This window comes from Pleurodeles waltl, chromosome 11 (assembly GCF_031143425.1).
Source record: "Pleurodeles waltl isolate 20211129_DDA chromosome 11, aPleWal1.hap1.20221129, whole genome shotgun sequence".
Lineage (NCBI taxonomy): Eukaryota > Metazoa > Chordata > Amphibia > Caudata > Salamandridae > Pleurodeles > Pleurodeles waltl.
The window spans coordinates 79,454,990-79,478,438 of record NC_090450.1 but is presented as its reverse complement, the minus strand read 5'-3'; the positions used below and the strand labels follow the sequence as shown (position 1 = coordinate 79,478,438).

The window sequence follows — 23,449 nt, the reverse complement described above, 5'->3', positions numbered from 1 at the left end:
TGTGCACAGTGAGCATGTGATATGTGTGGAATTAGAACTATGTATGTGTATGTAGTCTGAGTACTGAAGCCAGTGGGGTTCATTTTGGATACCCCTAGTTTAGCACTACAAAAGATGAAGGATGAGGACAGGTCTACACTCAACAGAAGTGTATTACCTGCTTTCCTGAGCCTGGAGGGTGGAGAACTAGACACTGAAATGAGGCACATGGAGGCAAGGCTAGCTTTAAAAATTCAATGGCGAATGTTAGCAAGATTCTGTTGATTAGCACTGCCATTTGGTGGATGGTAGGCGTGAAAGATGGGACCACTTTCTGTTGTTTAAGGTTAGGAAAATTGTAGGCCAAGTCTAGTCATTGTCTGTCTCCAATTACTGCTTCCGAAAGGTTGATTACAGCCAAGTGCAGAAACCTTATAGTTCACTGTACCCATGTCGTGGGTACGCCTGCTTGAAGACATCCCCAGTGGAACCTCTTATGGAAAGCATCACTTTACACAAACCCAGTGTCTGTCTGGAGAACAGTCTGAGACAGTTATAGGAGAACCACTGCCAACCCATTCTGAAGTTTGAGGTAGCTCATTCATAACCCATCTAGAAAATGTGTATAAAAGTGGGATCCAACCACCTCACTTGATTCCAGTCTTACGTTTTGATTAACCAAGCAAGGGAGTGTTCCTCAGGGTACTTGAAGGGCCTCTGTGAAACCAGGGCTGGCATCTGACTAATAACAAGATTGCCAGAGATGAGAGGACATCACCTGAAGTCTACACTTTCTGTTGGAGGAGTTGAGGGTCTGCCCGGTGCCTAAAAGCCTGCCTCTTGAGAGAGGGACGGAGTGAGCCTGGCTTTCCACAAATAGAGACAAAATTGTATTTTGTAAGTTTGCGCTGCTTTTGCGTCAAAAAGCAGCGCAAATGTGGCGCTAAAAAAGTATAAATATGGGCCTTGGTCTTGTCCCGCCATATGGTCATGAAACTCCTTGGTGACTTGAAATACCCTTATAACGTACAACAGGGGTTCTTTATCCCATATATTGATTGAGAGTTGAGTTCCGAGTTCTCTCCTACCCCCACCAACACTACCTCCCTAAGAAGTGTTCGGAGGCTCTCCCTTGCTGCCCTGAGAGTCAAGTGCAGAAAGAGCTGTACTGGCTTAATTTTCAAAGCCACAGTAGGACGCCTCTAGGTCACCAGTGGCAAAGGACATCAGCTACCACAGTTGGGGCCTAGAAGCCCTTTTCTGCCCTTTACCTTTCAATCCCACCACCCCTGAATGTAGTCTAAAAAGGTATTTAAAAGGTCAATAGGTGCTGAAACATATATTTGTGTTTTGTAAACGGAAACATAATACAATAACAAGTGAATGTATTCTTAAAATTAATTACAATTAATACAATTCACTGTGTTCACAGTTTCATTTCAGTTCATAAAAAACAGCAAATATTAATGCAAGGAAAACGTAACAAATCCTGTGTGGTCGTGAAATACAGAGGAATCAGTGCGCTAAACATTCGCATGATGGTCCACAGGTGTTACAGTAGGAACTTGCTGTATGTTCCCTTAGGTTACACAGGAGTGTCATGCAGCATCACGTCTTGTCTAGGTTACCTCGTTGTATGTTCTAGATGATTGTCGGCGAGTTTTCTTTCATGCTCGATATAATAAGATTATTTTTTGCCGCAAAAAAATCAAGTCAAATCAAGTTATGATACAAGCTGTTTATTTTGGTTCCCCAGCTACCCCACGAAGACCGTCAGATGTTCCTGTCACACCACCTAAGTCTGTGAGTGAAGCAGAGCTCGCCAAGAGAAAAAATGTAAAGAAGACCAAAGGCGGCATAAAGGTAAGAGGCAGATTAGATCTTGTTATTGGATAAAGTACAACCTTGGGAACTGTTACAAGAAGAGGATAACAGCCGGATACCAGTGAAGGCCCTGTGACCCAGTTGAGGATTGTGCAAAATAATTTACTTACTTTCCGTGATAAAAAAAAAAAAAAAAAAATTACCGGAAACAGACATTTTTGATTCCTCAGTCTAATTACCCAGCTATATTAAAATAGTAATTGCAGTTACCCAGAAGCCCATACATTTAGATAGAATATTTTTTTAATTTCTCTCGGTGTTTGTTGCACGATTTACATACCAAACATTGCTCTTAGAGTCAAGCCAGACCCGCGGTTCATTTCTCCCGGATAATTCGGTGGCTTTCCCATCTCTATCATAAAGATGAGGAAAGATTAATTTTAAAAGATGTGAGAGACTGTCGGTGTGCATGTCTGAAAGTAGGCTAGTGTGTGGCCATCTGATGGATGTGCGTGTGAAATAGTATGTGTGTCGTTGATTGATGGTCTGCGAATGAGTCTGTGGACGTGAGGAGAGTGAAAGTAGATCGGTTGGCGGATCAGGGTCGATGTTCGTTCCTAGGACGGTGCATGTTTGTACGTCCCCAGTCGAGTGAATTAGCAAGTATATTTATATTCTGTTGCTCGGAATGTGCAACTGTGCACCGGAAATCCTCAAGATTCTACTGTTTCCAGGCCTTTGTTCCTCTACATTAACCAAATGCCATGCTTCGTCTCCCGCTGCACAGCCGAACAAAGCAGTATTCAGAGGAGATCGTACATACACTTTGTACACACACCTGCTGCGCGCACAATGCAAATACAATGCCACAGCAGGTGTCCCACACATTCTTATCTGTTCAACAGAAGCGGGGATAACAGCATGAACACAATTAGACCTAAAAAAATTAATTTGTCTAGCTCTTTGGAATTTTATCGTTACTACATTCAGTGTGAAAGTGAAATTATCCAGCAGTAAGTCACAATTCAATTTAAATATCTAGTTATGTGTGCACTAACGGTGAGGACAGTCAGCTAACCTGACGTGCTGGTCAGCTGTCACATTATTAAGTCACACAGTTGTTATTATATTTATTTATTTATATATATATATATATATATATATATATATATATATATATATATATATAAATATAATTCTAAGGCACATATTTATACTGTTTTAGCGCCGCATTGCCGCCCCTTTTTGACGCAAAAGCGGGGCAAAGGTACAAAATACAATTGTATTTTGTAAGTTTGCGCCGCTTTTGCGTCAAGAAAATGACGCAACTGCGTCGGTAAAAAAGTATAAATATGGGCCTAAGAGTCCATAACTTCAGGCTCAGCTTCCTAATATTTTACCAACAGGCAGGGAGACCCCCCCCCCCCCCCCAAGGCCAAAGAGCCTACTTCCAATCATCTGTCGCCAGCTCAGCCAGACTTGAGAGCCGTCTTAGTTACTGCCTTCAGCTTATGGAAGGGGGGACTGTCCTAATAAGCGTTTCCTTGAACCCGAAGCGAGAACAGCACCATAGCAGGGCTTCAATGGACCTGAAGCGCAACTAATTACCTAAATATGCCCGGTCCCATGCTTACCATTCACAACCACCAGTCACCCACCTCAGTGCCTCATGTGCATATACATTGATTGACTGAACTGGGCGTGTCATAGAAGGCTGGATTTATCTGGTGTGACTAGGTGTCAGCCCAGAACAGCTGTTTAATGTGGCCTTTGTCAGCACAGTTTTACACAACCATTCCTAGGTTTTACACGTGCACACAACCATCCCTGGGTCTGACTTGTGCATTCCTGTTCCCCTTAAACTTATAGACCTGTAATAGGACCCACTTCCCTGGAGTTTCTGTGCTAAGGGATGAGCTGGGGAAATCGGAGGAACTTTGCTGCTAATTCAAAGGTCCAGTAGAATATGCAGCTTTGCCTGAGTGCCAAAAAAGTTTACCCACAAGTGTTGTCTTATGAATGCAAAGGTACAAGTCCCTTGTTATCTGACACCTAAAATCCCTTGTCAAAGCAGACTCACATTCCGAGCTACGCAGTCGACAGGGGTTATTCCTAATGATCCCTAAATTCACATTAGTCTCCGACGAAGAGAGTTCCTCCTCCAGTTAAGGGCCTACTTAGGAACTGCCTCTCTATAAACACCAGGCGCTCATCTACCCATTTAGGCTTTCAGAAAAAGCTGAAACTCTTTTGTTATGGTTAGGCACTGTGAAGATTAGATGAGAATTATTAGGGTTGTATGCGTTATATAAATGCGGTTACTCATTCACAAGGAACAAAATTGTGGAAGAATTCACAAAGTGTTAAATAGGGTAGTGGTCCTAAGTGCTCAAGCTTCAACTTTGATGTTCTTACATTCAATAAGTGTTTAGTACTGCCCTAATTTAACTTCTACTCAATTAAATCGATGCATTCAGTTATTTTGAGGGGAATAGGAGATTACGAGTCTAGGACAGATCAGCAAAAATTTTATTTACCATGCATATAGGGAAAGGACCGAACAGGCCATGAAGGCAGAAGGTGACCCAAGAGGATATTGTTAATAAATACATTACAAAGAGACACATGTTTCAGCTTTAAGCTTTGTGCAAAGAATGGAGTCCATTCTAGAATGGAGAGAGCAGTCAAAAATACCCTTCAATTTATGTATTGCAGATTCTCGCTGAGCACACTGGTAGATAAAACTGCACAGCTGATCTGGTTTGAGACTGCAAATGATAGACAGCTAGATGGATAAAACGGGTCAGCAGGAGCCTTGAAGTAAACAGCTGGAACAGGGAAGCAAATAATTCCACAATCCAGCGATTGGGCTTGGTAACACGTCAATGAAGTATAGCATGCAAGAGTAACCTTAGACAAACACAAAGTTCAAACACAAGGAAGGCAGAGCAGATTTAAACAGTGGAAGCAAGTGTAAAAAAAAGGTGAAATCCATTAAACTGATGCATAGGACCCACACACACATATAAGGCAGAAACACATTCATTCGAGTTAGTGCGCCGTTTAAAACAGAGCACTGAGTTGAGGGACTATGTAATTTTCATAACACCTATTCCAACTTTTCTTTGCCACAGTCTTCATCAGATGAGACCGAGTTCCTGCAAAGAGAGAGGTAGCCACGTTTCGCCTCAAATGTCTAAAAATAACCGACCTTGTCTTAGAAAATCTCCCGGGGCAAAGCAAGTGTCTACTGTTGTACAGATTTTTGCATTACCAACCACAGTGATTTTTTTTAAATTGCAAGATTACTACCAAAACATAATTGCTAATAACACACCAAGTGTTAAGGTTGCTCTTAGAAACCAAGTGCAACCTAAAAAAATAAGCAAAGGGGGGAGTGAGATACCCCCAATGCCAGAGCTGCGCGTAACCTGGGAAGGGCCACACCGAAGGGACCGCCTATAAACACAGCAATGGCGAGGAGAGGTCTAGGAAGGGCCTCCTTCCTCTTATTGAGTGGTACATTTGGTGGCAGCCCAAATTGAAGTGCGCGGCTGGCACCCACAAATCATCTCCCTGCCCGCCGGAAACACCAGAGCAGCAACAGGACGATTTCCCCCAGAGGGAGAAAGTAAACACTTTGGGGAATATACCCTGAGCACCGATGGCGCAGCTACACACATGGGGGACTGAGGGAGGCCATTTTGAGAGGCGTGGAGCTGGAGAGAGCCATCCAAGGGGGGGCCCGGAGAAAATAGAGCCCAAAGATGCGAGTACAGGCGCCAGCCGGCAGGTCGCTCCCACTGGGGGCTAGCCCGCAAGGGGGGGCGAGAGACAACTGAGGTGAGCGGAAACAACAGCGATGCAGGGGAGGAGAAGAGACCCATTACCCCCCACCCCCCTTGAGAAGTGGGTTGCGAAATAAGAGTGGAGATCTAGAGGAAGCTCCAGATGGGAAGGAGAGCAATTCTGAGGAGAGTGAGAGCCCCCAAATAAGCACTGGAGCTTGGTCCCTGACAGACTCATATGCCACGATGCAAAATCCAGGCCAAGAGGGTCTCCAGCTACTGTTCCCTGGCCAGAGTGGAGAGCGCTGACCAGATACAGGGGGAAGAGATGCTGCTTACAAAGGAGGACCTCCTGTCCTCCCTTCGCACTTTTAAAACCGAACTGCGTGAAGAGCTCACAATAGATATCAGAGCGACACTGGAGGCCTTCCAAGCAGACGTCCATGGGAAGCTATCTGCACTCCAAACAGATGTAGACTCAGTAGGGGCCCGTACTATAGACTTGGAAACGCAAATGCAGAACTTACAACAGAAAGTTGCCCCGGTGGAGAAGGAGATTACAAATATTAAAGCGCAATTACATCTCGCCACACTGAAATGTGAAGATTTGGAAAATCGAGCACGTCAAGACAACATAAGGGTGAGAGGTCTTAAAGAGGGAGCCGAGGGGACTGATTTGGAGGCCTTCATGGTCCGGCTGTTTTCCACCCTTCTGGGAGAGGACCACCCGGAGGTACAAGTGGAACGAGTGCACCGTGTGGGCAACAGAGTCATGGGCGAAGGAAGAAAGCCTAGAGATGTTCTGGCTAAATTAAGCTCATTCAAGGTGAAGGAACGAATCCTTTTAAGGGCAAGACAACAAGACCCTATCTCCTTTCAGCGTGCAAGAGGCTCTCTCTACCAGGATATAGTTCCAGCAACCCGAGCCCGACGACAACAGTTCCGTCCGGTGACAGAGGCTCTGAGAGAGAAGAATATAAGGTATCGCTGGACTTTCCCCTTTGGTGTGGCGTTCGAACTCCACAAAAAAGCGGGCCATTTCTCGACGGTGGACGAGGCGGCAGCCGCGTTGGGCCTAGAGTCTAGAGGAGAGAGGGATGATACCGACACCGCAGTGGGAGAGGGGCGAGGAGAAGATATCCCCCCACACTGGCAGACCAATGGAAACAACAGAGGAGAGGTAGAAAGACCCCCAGAAGATAAAGCCACATGGAGGTCCGGTATCAGGGAGAGTCTCATCAGCCCACTGGTATGAGCTGGGGAGCGACCCCGGTTGGGAGCTCCGGAGGAAACGGAAAGACAAGGGGTGTCTCCCCTCGAGGAGAAGGTGTGGAAGTGGAAAACACGATAAAGGTCTCAGTGACATTTGCCACTCGAACATACTCTGCTTCTGCTGGTCGCTGGAGGTACGGGAGGTCCCGCCTTTGCATTACACTTTGATGTGACTAGGGCTTGTGGGGGGAGGGGGCGGAAGAGGAGACTGATCTGGACCCTGCCCACGACATGATGTTTGTAGGGAATTTGGTTGCTTTATATCATCAAGACTATGTTTGTATTTCTCTTTTGAGATGTTCTTTCGGTTTGTTCATTGTCTACCATCCCTTTCGATTTGCAAAGAGTCATGGGGAAACTCCAAAGCAGGCTAAGTGTTCCGAGAGGAGGAGGGTGGGAATCATGGTGGGGAGAGAGATGATGCTAGAATCACTTTCATGGAAGGTGAAGGGCCTCAATTCCCCCAATAAGCGTTCACAACTGAAAAAGTACCTCGAGGATCATAGGTATGATATAGTGGCCCTACAAGAAACGCATTTGAAGAGGGGGGGGGGGGGGGGGGACATCGTCTTCGTCACAAACACTACACTCAAATTGCTTTAGCTTCAGCACCAACAAAACATTGCGGGGTAGCTTTGCTGTTTAGCAGATCAGTCCACTTCAGGGAAACAGGTTCTAAGAAAGATAAGGAGGGAAGGTACCTGATGGTGAAAGGCAGCCTAGACGGGAAAATGTGTACGATAGCTACTGTCTATGCTCCTACCAGCAGTCAAAGCCAATTTCTGTTACATTTCTTGAGAGAACTAGAGGGCTATGCAGAGGGTGAAATTATCTTGATGGGAGACTTTAACCTGGTGTGGGAACCAGCTTTGGACACAACACATCCACAGAGATCACAGACGAGTGCTTTTACCAAATCAGTGAAGTCCACTTTCGCCGTTCGGGGATTTTCGACTCCTGGCAGGCCCTGAAACCCTTGGAGAGGGATTATACCTTCTTCTCACATACCCACCGCTCATATTCAAGGACTGACTACCTATTTTTGAGCAAACCGCTAAGACAGATTATTAGGACTGTAGCCATTAATCCAATTGTTATATCGGACCATGCCCCGTGGTGGTTAGTTTGAATTGGTCACTAGCACGCACGTCTTCCAAGCGCTGGTACTTCCCCAGTGTGCTTGCCCGTGACACACCATCCCGTAATGATCTGCACCTATTGATCAGGGAATACCTCCAACATAATAGGGTGGGAGATACTAACCCCCGTACCCTCTGGGATGCCTTTAAAGCGGCCATAAGAGGCAAAAGCATTTCATTTGCTTCTGCAATGCACTGATTAAAGGCTTAAGACCAACTTCTTCTGGAAAGTGAACTTAAGGTAGCTGAACGAGAACATAAACTGTCCCCGACCTGGCAAGCTCAAAGGAAGGTGGTGTCCCTCAAATGTAAACTACAAGCTACCAATACAAACAAGGCAGAGTTGACACTGCTGAGACTACAGAAATCCCACTATGACAAGGGCAATAAGATAGGCACCCCCCTAGCAAGACAGCTTCGAGCCCAACAGGCCCGAGACTACATAGAGCAGGTCACAGACGAACACGGAGAACACCTCACGGAAAAGGGGAAGGCAATGGCATTTAGACGATTCTATGAGCGTCTTTATCACTCAGATCACCCACCCGCCCACACCCAAGAATCTTACCTGCGAAACACCCACCTTCCACAGGTCTCTGGGGAGACTAATGAAATGCTAGAGGCACCATTTACAGCAGAGGAAGTACAGGCGGCGTTAGACGCCCTTCCCCTGCATAAGGCCCCGGGCCCTGACGGCTTCACAGCCCATTTTTATAAAACCTTTGGTGCGGAACTGGCGGGACAACTCGCTGCACTGTTCAATTATATATGAGGAGAGGGAGCGGTGTCCCCATCCATGGGGGAGGCTCTGATCACTCTCATACCCAAGCCCGGAAAGGATCCTCAATTATGCGCCTCATTCCGGCCCATTGCCCTGTTAAATCTTGATGCCAAATTATACTCTAAAAATCCTGGCGCAGAGGCTGGAGGATGTGATGCGAGAGCTGATACATCCAGACCAGTCAGGCTTTATCAAGGGACGCCAGACACATGACAATTTGAGGCGTGTCATCCATTGAATGGAAAAGGTTTACAATAAAAAGGTCCCAGCACTTCTATTGGCATTAGCCGCCAAGAAGGCATTTGACAGAGCTGCTTTTTGTGCTCAGTGTCGAACCCTTGGCAGTACGGGTGAGGGACTGCCCTGCGTTCCCAGGCATTAAATTTGGCGCCGATCACCATAAAAATCTCCCTAATCGCCGACGATATCTTGTTGTTCGTCACTGAGCCCCGTACATCTCTTTTAGCAATCCAGGAAGAATTGACACTCTTTGAACAAGTGGCAGGGTTCAGGGTAAACACGGGGAAATCCTATCTCCTCTACCTGTCGGTGCCCACAGGGGTAATGACCCAGATAGCCTCCCTGACCCCATTTGCTTGGGGCAAGAAAGAAATCACATTTTTAGGCATTCAAACTGTCCCCCAGGTGGCTGATCTGTTCAGAGCTAATTATCTCCCTTTGATCAAGTCACTACGAGAAGACTTTTGGAGGTGGTCTCCGCTATGGTTATCCTGGCTGGGGCGCATCATTAGTATCAAGATGACTGCGCTCCCCAGATTTCTCCATCTCTTTCAGAGCCTCCCTATTGAGATTCCGCCAGATTTCTTCGCTGAGACTCGGACACTGTTCACGAAATTCATTTGGCAGGGAACAAGAGCTAGGGTATCAAGTAAAGTACTGGTGCTCCCCAGGGAAAAGGTAGGATTGGCGCTCCCTGACCTCCTGCTGTACTATAGAGCGGCACAGCTGCGGGTATTAGCCGAGTGGTCCCTCCGAGAGTCAGACAAGATTTGGCTGCATATGGACAGGGCGGTGACGGGCAAGACCTTGTGGGATATCCCATGGAAGCCCAAGGGGGCACGAACACCAAACGCATACATTAGCACACCCACCGCCCCTACCCATAAAGTGTGAGACAAGGTAACTAAAGCCTATGAGCTTACATCCTTCCCCTCGCCACATAACCCTATCCACTTTAACAAGGCATTCCCACCAGGGGAAGTTCCGGGACCTTTTGATCGATGGAAAGAAGGGGGCTGCTTACGCATTGCAGATCGATACCATGGGGGCCAACTCCGGATGTTCAATAACTGCTGCAGAGATTTTCAGCTCCCCCAATCCGAACATTACCATTACACTCAGTTAGTGCATAGGACCTCACAGCCGCATATTAGGGAGGCAGCCACAAGGAATCTTCTTCCGGTGGAGAGATTTGTGCAAAGGGGAAGAGTGGCAGTATTTCTACGCTATACTCTATACTAGCTACTGCACAAACCGCGCCGACCCCTCGACACATCTCCTTCTGGGAGCAAGTTCTGGGCGTCACGGTGGGGGAGGACCAATGGCGCTATTTATATCAAGATATAACCAAGCACAACCGCTCAATGGCAGCTAGGGAAGCCCACTACAAACTACTTTATAACTGGTACCTATATCCCGAGAAGCTTAAGATATTATATTCACAGGTGTCAGATAGATGTTGGCGGGGCTGTGACATGCTGGGGGACTTTAAACGCATATGGTGGGAGTGCCCAGCGATTCGCCCCTATTGGAACGAAATTCTCTCACATCTGAAAGAGATGTTGGGATACCCGAGTCTGACCGCGCCGGAACATGTCCTCTTGGGTCTTCGGGCTCAGGAACTACAGCACCAATCATACGGGGATCGGGCCATTCTGTGGCTAGCTCTGGGGGCGGCGAAGACAACCCTAGCATCCTTTTGGAAAAAAAAGCGGACCCATCCCCTATATCCCTGTGGGTCACTCGGTTGTGGAGGAGCCTCGCCATGGAACGTCTGGTTGACAAAGGGGAGGGCTCACGCAGAAGTTTTGATTGTATTTGGGATCCCCTTTTTAGGTTCCTCTCCAGGGGGCTTCCCCTCACTGCTTGTGGTCCCCAACTAAGAGCTTTGCAAGTCTTCCATTACTTGGAAACAGATTCTGAGACGGGGGACGGGATAGGGCCCCTATGGGTTCAGAGAGGGGAACCCGCAACCACCGACTCCTATTAGTTACTCTAGACACGTCCTGGGATGGATTATTTGTTGTATGTTAAAGTTGATTATTATTTTTTATTTGTTTCACTTACTGCAAGTGATGGCTACGCTTACCACTTGCAAGATGACAAGCATCCCTTAGAACTGTGTATTCTCATTGAACAATGTAAAACCTACCCCAGATGGGGAGAAACTACAAGGGGATGGAATTGCAATGGGTAGCCTACGTTGTCATTTGATTAGATATGCCTATACTGTTTTACAAAAATGTCAATAAAAAGAAAGTTAAAAAATAAATAAATAAGCAAAGGGTGCTTCAAGAATCCAGAGACCTCCCAAAAACAGTCACTCCGATAGGCAATACCATGCCCTGTCCAGGCCTGTACAGCAGAATAGTGACAGGACAATCTTGTAGCATAGCAGCACCTTCACACTTCACTGGCCTGCAAATCAGCCTGCTTCGGTGTGGTTGCACTGCAGAAGAGATGAAGACCCATCTGCGTAGAATGCACATATGACGCCATACATGCACATATTGCAAGTGCAGCCTGTAGGAGAGCTCCAACATTGGGCCCAGGTCAAGGGGAGGCTTTGGGAAGCGGTTGGGAGTTTAGCAACCATGAAGAAGAAAACTAAAAACATAAGCTATGTACAACAACAAGCTAGGAAGAACTTAGGTCTACCTCCAGTGAATTGAATAAACAAAATACATTGATTGGTGAGGGTGCCTGCCATTTTTATGCCTCAGTGGCGGTACTTGAAAACATAATTCTTTGGCGGTGACATATCCCAATCAGTAGCAAGTGAGCACATTTTGAGAAAGAAATTCTCCAGTTTGTAGGACAAGGAAGCTCCAGATGCCTCAAAAGGCACAGACAAAAAAAACAGAAATTACATCAGGATGCCAGTCCTGCCACTGTATGGCCCAATGAGGCTATCACAACCACGTGCCAGACCAGATAAAAGAGCCTGCACCCTCCACTGGTACCAGAGAGCATTTGTAGAAGTTTCAAGTCTGGAACATGAGTAATAGTCAAAGAAGAAGAATCTGCAGGTGGGAGTATCCATTAGATGGAACAGTTCTTTCTTGTAATTTCAGTTCTCTTGTAGGAGAATCTTCATTGAAATCCAAGCACTGAATAGTCCTGCCCACAAGCCGAGTCCCCGGAGCACTTTTTCACAATATATCTTAAGTGTAGATGTTCACCTGTCTTTAGGAAGCGCTCACTGTCACTTAAAATAGAAAAAGACTATGCAGCCTATAGGAATAGGCTACAATGGCCCAATTCTTCATCTTGTACTTAAAAGACGGACCAGGAGAATTGCATATGCGTATAATTTCATGATGTTTTTGTACAACAGCATAAATCTCTTCCACAAACCATTTTTTATAGGAGTACAGAGATTAAGGATAGCAGGATAGTGTAGCCCCACATGGTGTCATTATTCGAGTTAAAAATAGAGGCTTTGCCTTTAAGAACCTAGGGACCATGAGTATCCCATCATGCTCAGCAGGTGGCAGTTGTTTCAGTTCTTTTTGAGGCAATGCATAAATGGAATTTAGGCCCACTGGTTACTACGGTCTCATCTACCAGGGAGGAGGGAGTCTTGCTTATGACTTCAGTGGAGATTCCCCTACAAAAGAACTGGAATTACAGGTAAGAAACTGTTCCTTCTCTTTAGGGGTATCTCCACTGATAGTCATAAGCACTGAATAGAGTAGCAAGCCCATCCCTACTAAAAGCAGTGGATGAGGCAGACAAATGAGAAAGGTAGCCATCTAAGAAAATATGTTTCTGAGGAAGGCCTGTCCTTCTTGAGCATCCGCTCTAGCCTCAGAGTCCAGGCAGTAGGGCTTGGTGAATGTGTGAACAGATTTCCATGTGGCTGCTTTGCAAATATCCACTATAGGGGTATTCCTCATAAAAGCAGGACTAGCCGCTTTACTCCCAGTGAGGTGCGCTTTTGGTCTAGCTGATAGTGTCTGGTTAGTTTTTTGATAGCACAGCAGGAAACTGGAAACTTTCAATCAGGAAATGGATTGCTTGTAAGTGGGTAACCTTGTACAGCCTGGACCATCGTTGATAAACTATTGGTTTGATCTGCAGATGTCACATATCCTATCCAGATAAAACTTCAGGACTCCGCACATCTAGAGAGTGAAGTGTTCTTTTAGCTGGAGTAGAGGGATTCTGAAAGAATGCTGGTAATGAAATAGTTTGATTTGCATGGAAATCCGAAATAACCTTAGGGAGGAATTTCAGTTGAGTCCTCATGACTACTTTGTTAGAGTGAAATAGTGTGTATGGTTCGTGAGAACATAGTGCTTGGATCTAGCTAACCCTGCGGGCTGATGTTATTGCCACAAAGGAAGCTGTTTCCAAGAAAGACATTGCAGTGAAGCCTTGTGAATGGACTCAAAAGGGTCCTGCATGAGTTGTGAAAGCACTATGTTGAGCTCCTAGGTAGGTGAAGGACGCCTGATGGGATAACTTTCTTTAATCCTTCTAAAAAAATCCTTGATTACAGAGATTTTGAAAAAAGGTTTGTGAAGGGCATTTTCTGTAGGCATGATGGGCTGCCGAGTGAACCTTTATAGAAGAGAATTGCAAGCCAGATTTTGCCAAATGTATTAAGTATAACATCTTCCTGGCAAGATATAAGGTCCACATTCTTGGAGGAACACCAAAAGCAACATTTCTTCCACTTGAAGGCATATGCGGAACGTGTTGAGAATCGTTACCAGGTCTGGTTGGCATGACAGCTGAAGATGTGGACGCTGTGACCAGGGAAGCAGGTCCATGAACCAGCAGTGACGTGGCCACTCGGGAGCTATGAGGATCACCTTGGCTCTCGAGTGAAACAGCTTGATGAGGATGAGCATAAAGACATTTGCCGGACCAGCTAATCCATTGGGCATTCCCCAGTGTCTCTGGTTGGTAGTACCTCGAGGCTAAGACGCCGCATTTGTTGTTTTCTGCGGTGGAAAACAAGCCAATGGTTGGAGTCCCGCTTAGGTCAAAAATGTGTTGAACATCATCATGCAGACAATTCATAGTTTTCTTGTAGAACCCTGCTGAGGACGTCTACTTGAACATTCTGCCCACCTAGAAGGTGAGTCATCATTATCCATAGGTTTTGGGCTATCAACCATATCTAACTTGTATGGGCTTCGTGTAACAAGGGTCTGGACATTATTCCACCCTGCTTGTTGAGGTGGTACATGGTGGTTGTATTGTTTGTCTGAACAAGCGGGGTCTGGGTCTTATAGGACAGGAAAAATTACTGAGCACTTGATAAATTGCTCTGAGCTCACGGAGGTTGATGTGATAGGTCATCTCCCTGTGAGACTAGGCGCCCTGAATTTGCATGTCATCCATGTGGGCTTCTCATCCCTGTAGTGATGCTTCTGTCACTATGGTCTTATAAGGAACCTGTTGGTGAAAAGGCATTCACTGGAGTAGACTGGCTGGAAAGAACCACCATTTCAGGGAGTTTTTTGCATGAAGAGACAATTTGATCAGGTCCTCTCAATTGGCCGTTAGTTGATCCCACTGGTCCTCGAGGCATTCTTGGAGAGGCCGCATGTGGAGATGGGCATTTGGAATGAGGAAGATGCATGCAGCCATTGAACAGAGGAGGGAGGACACTGCCTTCACCGCTGGACGAGAGACTTTCATGAAAGAGTGACATTTCTGAAGGATTGATGAGAGTCTCTCCCCCGAAAGACACACTCTTGCCTAAATGGTGTCAAAGGATGCTCCCAAATAATGTAACGTCTAAACTGGGGTCAGCATTGACTTGTTGTGGTTTGAATGAAGTCACAACCGTTGTAGGAGATTGCAGATCCAGTTGAAATGAACTTGGGCTTCCTCAAAAGTTGACACCTTTATTAGCCAGTTGTCTAGGTATGGATAGACGAAGACACAATGTTTTCTGAGGTGGGCAGCTACTACTGCATTGCTCTTTGAGAATGTTCTGGGTGCTGACTTTAGGTCAAATGGAAGTACTTGGTACTGATAGTGATCCTGCCTCACCCCAAACCTTAACGTTCAATGTTTTCTTACGATTGGTATGTGAAAATACACATTTTAACGGTCAATGCCAATCTCCCTGTTGTAATTGAGGTTCTAGGCTTACATCAAATCTATCCCCAAACTTTTCTCGTCTTATCCATTTGTTGGCCAATGTCAGATTGAGAATGGGTCTGAATTTGTTCTAGCTTTTTATTTCTGTATCAGAAAGTATATGGACTAAATGCCAGTGTCCAGTTGTTGGTGAGGAAGATCTACACCACGTTTCTGATGAAAGATGTTGACTTCCAATCTTGGCATCTGCAGATGATTATTGAATGGCTTTGGTGGTATGGTCAGAAGGGGACTTGTGACCCTAAAACAATACCCATGCAGAACAATATTCAGTACCCAGACACCTTTTGTTATTTCTTGCCACTCAGCCACTCCAATAGGGAGAAGTATTTCACACTTTCTGGCAAACGGAAGAGAGGGAAGGAAAAATTCAAGGGTTTGTGCCGGTCATAGGCTTTCCTCCTTGCGCAGGCTGTTGTGAGGCTCTTCCCCTAGGCACCCTTTGTTGCTGCGTATAAGGCCGTTTTTGCTGCCAACCTTGATACCAGTGATAGGTTTAAACCCTCTGAGGATAGTATCATTGCTGGTAGGGCTTGAACAATTTTCTTAGTTTGGGGGGGCTTTTCCAGGTCAACCACCGTAGGGGGGGTGCCCATCTTGGATTTCATTTGAGCCATTTCATCATTAGTGTGGCTGCCAAAGAGGGTAGATCCTGAAAAGGGCAGATTGAGTATACTTTGTTGTGACTCCAGTTTCAGAGATGTGAGGCGGAGTCAAGAATATCTGCGCAGGGCCACACCATGACAATATTTGAGTGCTGCCAATAATGAGGAATCAGCTGTAGCATTTATTTGGTTTGAGACCATCAAACCCTGATTTACTACTTACAGGAAGTCTTCATGTTTGTGGAGGTGGTGGTGAAAGAGAATCCAGCATGACAATTGGCAAAGATGGAGAGTACATTCTGGTGATGCAGAAATGAGTCTCCTCTTTCTCTGATGTGTTCAAAACGTCAATATATTTCTCGACATTGACCTACTGTGATGCCAGTCTGTTCCTTGACGTTGATCTCAGTCGCCACTCGACAGCCAACCACTCCTTGACAAATCTCAGTGTCTCGAAGTTACTGGGTGTGTTGACAGTGTAGGAGTCTTCGATGTCAACCTACCCTGCCTCGACGTGAATCTCTGTCTCTTCCAAGACATCGATCCAGCCCTTGCCGGCAAGCAGGTCAGTGCCATACCTTCACTTGACGTCGATGGGAAATGTCTTCTTTTGGGATGGAAACCTCTTTTTGGATGTTCCACGTCCTTCAGAGATAGATGACAGACCTGTGGTAAAGAACTGAGCCTCTCCTTGCCCTGAAGCCTCACCTTCTTACTGTCTGCTGCCTGCGGTGTTCTTCCATGCCATGGAGGTAAATGTTCTCCCTTGCCCTCAGGTTACGCCTTCAAAACTTCTTACAATGATTACAATTTTCAGGAACATGACTTGCTGGAAGACAAATGATGCAGACATTATGGAGGACTGATTTGGTGTTCTCTCTCTCACAGGCAGGGCACTTGTCAAGTAAAGATGGTTTTTGTATTTTTAGTGACAAAATACCACAAATTCCTGTCAGAAAATGCAAGGGACAGAAGAAATATGTTGAATGAAGTAGCTGTCACAAAGATTCACTGGTGAATTTTGAAGAGAAAGGCCTAAAAGGGAGAGTTCGGTGCTCCAAGGTTCTGTCAGCAGGAGCCAAAAAAACAAAATGAAACAAGTGCCACCTGCTGAGCATGATGGGATACTAGTGGGCCCTAAGTTCTTAAAGGCACAGCCTCTATTTTCAGATCATATAATGACAGCCTATTGGGCTACAGTTCTGCTCTCCATCTCTATACTCTATAAAAAATAAAAACAAGTTTGTGAAAGAGATTTGTGCTGTTTTTCAAATCATCATGACATTACACACACATACATATACAATTCTCCTGGCCTCTTTTTACATTTCCTTGTGCTGTACTTGTGAATTCTTTTGTTACTATAAAAAAAATAGATATTTAAAGGGACTTAGAACCCACCCCTAATTTGCCTCTTACTTACTTGAACTTCCAATTTGCTCATTCCAATGTCGCTGGTGCTTACTTGCTTTCTATTGGATAGCAGGCCACTTCCTGCTCTTCTGTTCTACTTTTGCCGTTGAATGGCCGAAGTACACCCTTCCGGTTTTTGGTGATTGGTTACTTGTTAGTGTTTGTACATGAAGATATTAACTGAACGCAAGTCAATTCACATTGAAATGTGTGTAAACATGTCGGCCATCTTGCAATAGAGTAGTGAAGATGTAAAGCAAGCAGCGACTGGGCTGTCTCCACCCAACCACTTCCCTCCCATCTTTATTATTATAGTCAACAATATCACCCAAAATGATTTCACATCCCTTGTTTCGAACAAGATGCTAACTGCAGGTTTTTAAAGTACACTAGACATTTGTTAAAATGTGCACAGTATAAAAAGTTTGCCTGCAGCTGTACCAACTATTTCTGAAGTGAAACTCTTAAATTGTTTTCAACGCTGTAAGACCTATCTCTCCCATTGCATAGCACTGGAGTTGCCTTTTTTACATTTTATAAGTGCGATTTCCTGAATGGAAAGAGTTAACTCCTTAAAGTTTGGTGTCTCAAATCCAAACTTAGGGCGAAGTCAGATTTGAAATTGCAGTTCTGAAAATGCCACTTTTAGAAAGTTGGCAATTTGTTGCCATTTGGTGCCTTCAACTGGTCGCTGGTCACATGACTGTGAATAGTTAGCAGTTTGGCTTTGTGTATTCCTCCAAGACAGTCACACACAATGGGAGTTTAGGTGGGACTTGATGGGCAATCACTGGCAGGATGGGAGGGAAGAACTGGGCACAATGTCACTAATACTTGAACAGGCCATGTCCTGTCCACACACAAAGGGCACAACAACCCTGTACGGTCAGTCCATCCAGCCTGGAAGTAGGGACTTTCTTGCACTTTAAAGCCACTATCTACAGGCTTATCCCACCTTCCATAACCAGGGACCTGAGAATTAAAGATAGACCTCAGACACCACCGCTTCACTTCAGGACCTTTGGATACTCTGCTAGGAGAAAGGACTCCTGCGTTGCTAAAAGACTGCCACTCTGCTGGACTCCTGCTTTGCTGTGGTGAGTTGCTGCCCTCCTGTCTGGGTGAGAAGGACTGGACCTGCATCTATTGAAGTCTCAGCAATATAACAGGATTCCAACAACCGTGCAAGTGTACTTTGCAATCTGTGAGTATGCCCTGCCAAGTGGTGCGACCCAAGTCATAGAACGTGGGCCAAAGGTGCTCTGGCAGTCTATGGATCCAGCAAAACGGATGAATTTCCTTATCTGTGCTGCACAAACCCAAAGAGAACCAATGAATCACCAATGCTGCATGGATTGGACCCGCTGCAAAGACACACATCGTCCTCGCAACCCGCATCGCCCTGAGAACCGCCACTGCATCACACATGCTTGGCGCAGGCCCTCAAATCCCTTGATTGCTGCCTCAACTACACCACATTGTGGCTCATCAGAACCAATGCATTACCCCGACTGCTCATCGCATCCCTGACACCAGACTTCACATCACAAGCCCAGTCCACATGAGCCTCAACATCAACGCAACATGACCTCACACCGCAACCTAGCTGCACCTCAGAACTGACGCAACTCACCTGGCTGCGTGACATCTTTGATGCAGATCCACACACCACTCTGCAAACCAGGAATAAAAGTACTTTTGTTCAGCGGGCCTAACTGGGTCCCTATTGCCGGCCCGCACTCAACCGCAGTCTGCCTGAACTTTTGACTTTTTCACGTTCCTGCGCTACCACATATCCGCAGTCAGCACTATACATCTTGGCAAAATTTCCTTTAAAAACATTAACATTCAATAGCTCCGTTTCTACTAATTGGATTTCTGTATTTTTTATTTATTGAAAACTGCTCTATTATTTTTTTTCCAACTCTGTTGTGGGCTCCTTTAATGCTGTGTTTTCACTGTGTTACTGTTTTGCACAAATACTTTACACTTTGCCTCCAAGTTAAGCCTGACTGCTCTGTGCCAAGCTACCAGGGGGCTGAGCACAGGCTAATTTAAAGTTTGTTTGTGCCTTACCCTAGAAAGGATGGACGTTGATTCTTGACTTGGACTCACAACCCAGTCAACCAACAACTCAATTTCTTACACATAGACAATAACTTGGTATTTCTGCTATCCTTGTTTTATATAGTGCAACCATCATTCTGCCTTTGACTGTCGATGACATCACAAGGTGAGTGCTTGTCCCACCCTTACCCTCAAAGCAGCTCAGCTGTAAGGGGCTTACAGACTGCCACATAGTGTGAACTACCTAGATTGAATATGGCTCTTAAAACCCGGTCTAATTCCTTTTAATGCAGATGTTTGCGACTTCAGAGACCTGGGTAGCAAGCAAAGTGTCATGGATAAAATGCAGGTTAAGTGCAGCAGCTGTCACCCTGGTCTCCCTTTACTTCCGTCGTCTCAGATCTGGGATAAGTATCTCTTGCCCTACCAACAAACTTAAATAACCTGTGTGGAATGCACCAATTGAATAGGACAATCAGAAGGCTTACATTGCTGTCGCTGTAATGTCAGTAAGTCTGAAAGAGGGATATGGAGATGGTAGTCTCTTATCTGTGATAGAGATTCCTAATAACCTTACTACTCATGTTCTGCCAAGTGACAACAGCTGTTAATTAGCGTTTGCCTTATCGTGTGCCCATCTCTACAGCTCTAGCACACAACTGTTGTTTGGGCAATATATAGCAATTCATGCTCCCTGCAAAGATTATTAACAATACATAACACCCTCAGCAGAGGGAAATAATTCAATGCTAAGATTTGTAGCAAATTAACAAGTACATATGATTTTTTTCCCCCTAGAGATCTAGCTATATTTGCATCATAAAACACTGTTGGAAAAAACGTTTGAGGTACCATTTTTTTTTTAAATCAAGTCTCTTTAAAACACAGATTGAAGTGATGCACGAGGCCAGTCAAGGAGGAACAAGTCGAATTCTTGTAATGAGCGAAAGTGAAGAGAATCTCTCTACCCGAAGGAGGTAAGGATAAAACCATTATTTTCTTGTCAAAAACAAGTACTCATAAATACATTGTGCCTGCTAACGGCGACAATGAATGAAAATGCAGAAAACACTCGTCAAAGCAAAAGCTGCATTAAGGAAAATTCACTTGCTTGATCTAACTTAACCGAGGACAGTGTGTGGCACTTGTCCGGTACCTTGTTCCATCCTTTCAAAGAGGACCGCCTTTAGGTCGGTGCAAGCGTTGCAGCCGCACTGGGTGCTGACCTGGATTGGGGGGCGCTGTGTTTAGCAATAACTTCGAAACTTGCGATTTAAAAGCTTCTGCTGAAACGTTTACTGTGCTTCCAGCCATCAGGAAGCAATTAAAATGTCAAGATACCTCTTGTGATTAATGTTCCTGCTAGGGCGAGAGATGGGAGTTTTGTCTATTGGCAGCTTTGACTCGCCATAAAGTAGCGTAGAGGGTTAATATGCCTGCTGCATAAAACAGAACTATATTTTATGTGGCTAGCCGAGGGGATTAGTAAATCCAGCCTTTACAAGCTCTATAAAACAAATGAATGTATGTGAAAGGGAGGCTATGGAGAGATGAGGGGCACACTTGCTAGCTGGTAGTGAGGGAATCCAAGGAGGTGGTCATGGGGTTGCCATAAAAGACTCACACAGGGCACCACCAGCGGTAAAGCTGGCCCTGCTTTCAAATAAGCATCACTTAAACCCAAGTGAGTGGTATAGATAAAATGTGGAATCTACACATTCATTACAATAAACACTTGAAGTACAGTTGATTATTAACATTCGATCTTGTGAATTATGTGGGGGAAAATTAACTAAGAGGAAATCTTTGGCAAAGGGTGATTTTGAAGCTAAAGCCATCCCACTGGCCCATTATGAGTTGTTGACGGCCACGCGGTGAAAGCTGGAAGACTTAATAGAAGTGTGTGAGGTGCAACCACAGACAATTGACCTACTTTCTTCAGGAAAACACTTTGCCCTCGTTCTGTATTTCTGGTGGTAAGACCGCTCAAAGCAATACTGTTAAGACAGTGGGGGTTTTCCCCAGGCAGGGATAATTTGAAATTTCAGTTCGTTTTTCTTTGCCTAGAGTAGTTTACCCAGAATCAAGACCTCTTCTTTCAGCATAAAGGTGGACTATTGCCTGGCAAAATATGAATGCTTTGGGGTAACAATCACTAGTCCAACAGTTATTTGCATGGGACTCAGAATGGTTAACTGAGTTCAGTCACCTGTTTGAACTAGAGTTGACATTTACAGGGCCACTTGGCAGGGTAGGGCTGAGACAGACAACAGGCCCTGGCACCAAAACAAGAGTGGCATCCATTAGTGCCTTAGATAGCTCAAAAAGTGGCACAGGTTTACAATTTGGGGCAGTTTTGAACTTAGAAGCGTTTTGCAAGGTATGAAAAGACTACATGCAATTGATCTTGCTGCAGACAATGTTTGTTTCATATTAGGGAGATAAACAGTAACATCCAGCCCACAAACATCCAAAAAACAGCCCACACACTGACCTTTCAGGCAACCCCATCCGCGACTGCCCGATTGCCCTACACACCAGTCCGACCCTGCTACTTGGAATAAGAAGCTTAATCGTACATCCCAAACATTTCTAGATGACAGTGTAGATCCATCTGATAAAATTGTGATAAACAATCTTTTGCCACGCTTCCATTAGTTATAAACTATGGGCCTGATTGTCAAACTGTGCTTTTTATTACACTGTAGTGCTACATAACATACAACAAAGCTTGCTACAAATTGTAAGTTTTGCCTATACTTTATGTGCAAAGTTCTCCAACCCGACTGAGGAGTCTCCACACACTGCAGATTTTAGTAGTAAATGTGGAAGGCACACTGTGGACTGGGTGGGAAATGGGACAAACTACTAAAAGACATGGGATTATGGAGGAGTAGGAGTGGTCTAGGGAATATTTTAGGGAGGGACATCTCTCACTCACTCAAGAGCAAGCCAACAGCATTACTCTGGGAGTGGAGACATCCAACTTTCATACTGAGTTTGTGAATACTGCAAGTAGTAAACTTACTAAAAATGTAAACTTGCTGAAAAGTGTAACTTTAACTTATCCTTGTGAATCAGGCCCTATGTTTATTTCATGCAAAAGATTACACCCCGAGGCTTTGCTGCGGAAACACAAACTATTTACAGTCCTGAAAAATAATCCTCCAACCATATAAATTTACCAACGATTTAATTTAACTTATTCTATCCTTTCTCATGATTGGCCAATGCATCCTATTCCCTAAGATAACTATTTTTTTCTCTCTCGCTGGTCTCCTCTCCTGCACCAGCCCCACAATCATCTACAGAAGGCTTAACTGCCACAGTGCTTGTTGCAGCAGCCTTTGCTGGTGAAAGTTTTACATTTTGGGAGCAGTTTCTTCTTTGCACTTCATACTGCTGTTCTCACCCTATCTGAAGTGTAATGAGGAGATATTTGTTTATTTTTCCTCTTTCTACATGTGCTGCATTCTGCAGCACACAATGAAAGAGGAAAATGCCTCTCAGGATTGTTTTTGTGCAGGGAGATTCCCCTTCCTGTACAAAAACGATCCTGCCTACAACACGGGCATGCTTGCACTATGTTCCTAGGGTGCCTGCATTGGAGCTAGGCAGCCAAAAGTCTAGCAGTGCTAGGAAAGGACAGAAATGTGCTGTATAATGGTAAATACATGACTTGCTGCAGTGTGCTGTCTGAATAAATGATAAATCTGGCCCTCAATTACATCTCTCAACCAATCCAGTCCCTTAAGTATAGTTTGCAGCTGGGCTTTTGTGAAAGAAGTGATTGGAAAGAAAACTGGAGAAAGATACTGTGAGCTTATAGAAAACTCCGCAATGAATCTGGAAAAACTCATTGTGAAATGATGTGGTGTAGAAAATACAGTGGCATTTCGAGATCAGTGTAGATTGAGAGGGCTACCATAAAAAGAGCAACAGTGAAACCACTGTGATGGAATTATGTGGAAGCAGAACATCAAGGAAAGGTTTGCTTTTGATGAGTGAGAAAAAGAAAGGCAACAAAAAAAGGATTGTGAAAATGTTCACAACCATTGAAAGACATGAGAAGAACACAGTTAAACTGAATGAGCGGAATGTCTGCATTTGAAAGGAAGTGGTGAATGTGTCTAAATGTTTTTTTCAAAATGTGCAATTTATATGATGATACACCTAGACTAAACACTGCATACTCAGTGGGCGGAGTGGAAAAGTAGA

At 44.9% G+C, this 23,449-nt stretch overlaps 1 protein-coding gene across 3 annotated transcripts in view; it reads left to right on the top strand.

The window, feature by feature from the left end:
• The window catches only part of MCF2L2 (MCF.2 cell line derived transforming sequence-like 2), a 1,607,631-nt gene that overhangs the window by 608,031 nt on the left and 976,151 nt on the right, over positions 1-23,449 (top strand). For all 3 annotated transcript variants that reach the window (XM_069213109.1, XM_069213110.1, XM_069213111.1), the window contains exons 14-15: positions 1,736-1,842; positions 20,120-20,208. In XM_069213109.1, coding sequence (XP_069069210.1) covers positions 1,736-1,842; positions 20,120-20,208 — 196 coding nt within the window. The remainder of the gene's footprint in view (positions 1-1,735; positions 1,843-20,119; positions 20,209-23,449) is intronic.